Source organism: Pteropus vampyrus, unplaced genomic scaffold, assembly GCF_000151845.1.
Source record: "Pteropus vampyrus isolate Shadow unplaced genomic scaffold, Pvam_2.0 Scaffold271, whole genome shotgun sequence".
In the NCBI taxonomy this organism is placed as follows: domain Eukaryota; kingdom Metazoa; phylum Chordata; class Mammalia; order Chiroptera; family Pteropodidae; genus Pteropus; species Pteropus vampyrus.
This window is the reverse complement of record NW_011889052.1, coordinates 738,428-740,477: the sequence shown is the minus strand read 5'-3', so window position 1 is coordinate 740,477 and position 2,050 is coordinate 738,428. Positions and strand designations below refer to the sequence as shown.

The 2,050-nt window shown below is 35.0% G+C and overlaps 1 protein-coding gene across 1 annotated transcript in view; it reads left to right on the top strand.

Annotated features, from left to right (window-relative positions):
* Positions 1–2,050, top strand: part of SMARCC1 (SWI/SNF related, matrix associated, actin dependent regulator of chromatin subfamily c member 1) — a 130,202-nt gene that overhangs the window by 46,940 nt on the left and 81,212 nt on the right. The window contains exon 11 of the mRNA XM_011375447.1: positions 918–1,042. Within this exon, the coding sequence (XP_011373749.1) occupies positions 918–1,042 (125 nt within the window). The remainder of the gene's footprint in view (positions 1–917; positions 1,043–2,050) is intronic.

Below are 2,050 nucleotides of genomic sequence, written 5' to 3'. Positions count from 1 at the left end.
GAGGGCCCAGCCTGTTCCATCACGTGTTTCTCCATGCCCGCTCTCACTTGTCAGAGTACTTAGACTACTACCCATTCCTTCCCAGTACAAATGGTTATGTTATGTCTTTATGCCTTTACCCATCATCCTGAAACATTGCCACTTCTTTGTGAATTGTTACGGTTTCCAAGGTTATGGTTTCGTGAATTGTTACGGTTTCCAACTGTCACCTTCAATTTAGACTAATTCTTTCTCTGAGCTTTATTTTTTCTTGGTACTTTTATCCAATTCTCTGTGTTGATATGCTCATATTAGGAGTTAGGTGGTGATTTCTCTCTCGTATCCCTTGTAATTCCTCAGGGTAGGGAATCATTCCGTTCTTGTTTCCACCCTAACACGCTTTTTGGCATGTGTTAGCTTTAAAAATATTGATTTAACTGAATTAGTGGTGAAAAAGAAATGATAAATTTTACAAAAAGAATTAGTACCATCCTAAGTGATTCTACTTTGCAGTCCTTGGTATTTGGATGATATAAAGAACCAGGAAAATATAGTTGTATATCTTTGAAAAAATTTCTTACGTGATTGTGTATGATCTGAGATAAATATGTGCCGTATTTCCTAAGCAGGTGTTCTTTTGTTACTCTAATTTAAGCACCAGTAAGTGTCATTGAGCATATGAAATGGGTACAGAAAATCCTACAATACGTCTGCAGTGCATATTGTAGGATTTTCTGTGCCCATTTCATATGCTCAGTGACACTTATTTTCCTAATGGCTGTTATTTGGGTATGTATCTAATTTGTTTGATTTCTTTTGTCCTTTAAAGTGATTCTGAGCATAGATTCTAATAGCAGTGAAGTAAAGCCTCTGAAATTGCTTGCTGTAAGTTGCAATAATCAGTCTTGTTTATTTTTTATATACCTTGTATGTTTTAGCCAGGCTAGTCTTTATGGGAAGCGCAGAAGTCAGAAAGAGGAAGATGAGCAAGAAGATCTTACCAAGGACATGGAGGACCCAACACCTGTACCCAACATAGAAGAAGTGGTACTTCCAAAAAATGGTTTGTATTCTGCCTAGACTTATGAGAGCGTTAGACATGATTTAATCATTCTTGGCAATGAGATGGCTGATTTCTTGCTGTGTCCCCAGTTCTCGCCTTTCAAGTATGAATAAATTCCCCCTTTTAATGTTAACATTTATTAAATGACCTCTTTCCCAGTATTTTGGTGTACTTTTGCTATTTCTTTATTTAGAAAATACACTGACCAAAAAGTTTTCTAAATTAATAACGCTTTAAAATTAATGTTTTTTGCAATTCCAGTAGAATCCATTTATGTGAGAAAAAGTCGAGTACTTATCTATGTACAATTTAATGTATTTAAGTCAGTTTTAGGAAGGAGGATGTTACACCCTTTTAACTGTGATTGTGGATGTCGATTTTTCACTTTATTCATGTTAAATTTTTTTCATCATGTCCTCCTGATAGATTGACCCTTGTGTCACATCTCTATGAGCCATAATAGTGTTTGTCTTGACGTCTCATTTCTCCGATAATAAGCATCATCTAACCGCATCTTTTTTAATTTGTGTTTTGTTTTCTTAGTCCTCAATTTGCACTCCAGTGCAGCAGTCTTATAAATTGCACATTTTTTTCCTTATGCTTTGTTTTCAACTTATATCTCTTTTGCAGTGTTGTACTTCAGCCTGTTTATTTAAAGCATTGTCTTTTAATTTAAAGCAGCATATTGTTGAGCCTTAATCTATCCCAGTTTAGACATTTTCTGTTTTTGATTGGAGTTAGATAGTCCACGTAAATGTAACTTAAGTGTTGGTACGGTTGGCTTCAACTGCCATCGTGCAGTTTTTCTGTTGTTTCTCTCTTGTTTCTTCCATTCTTTTGCTTCTGAAGTTCCAGTCTAGCTCTCTGTTTTCTTTTCTTTTAGAATTTACAGGGTTTCTTCTTTAAAAAACATGTTGTAGCTTTAATTGAGAAGGACTTCCCATAGCATAAAATTCACCATTTTAAAGTTGACACACAAGTGTTTTTTAGTCTATTATGTCGTACAAC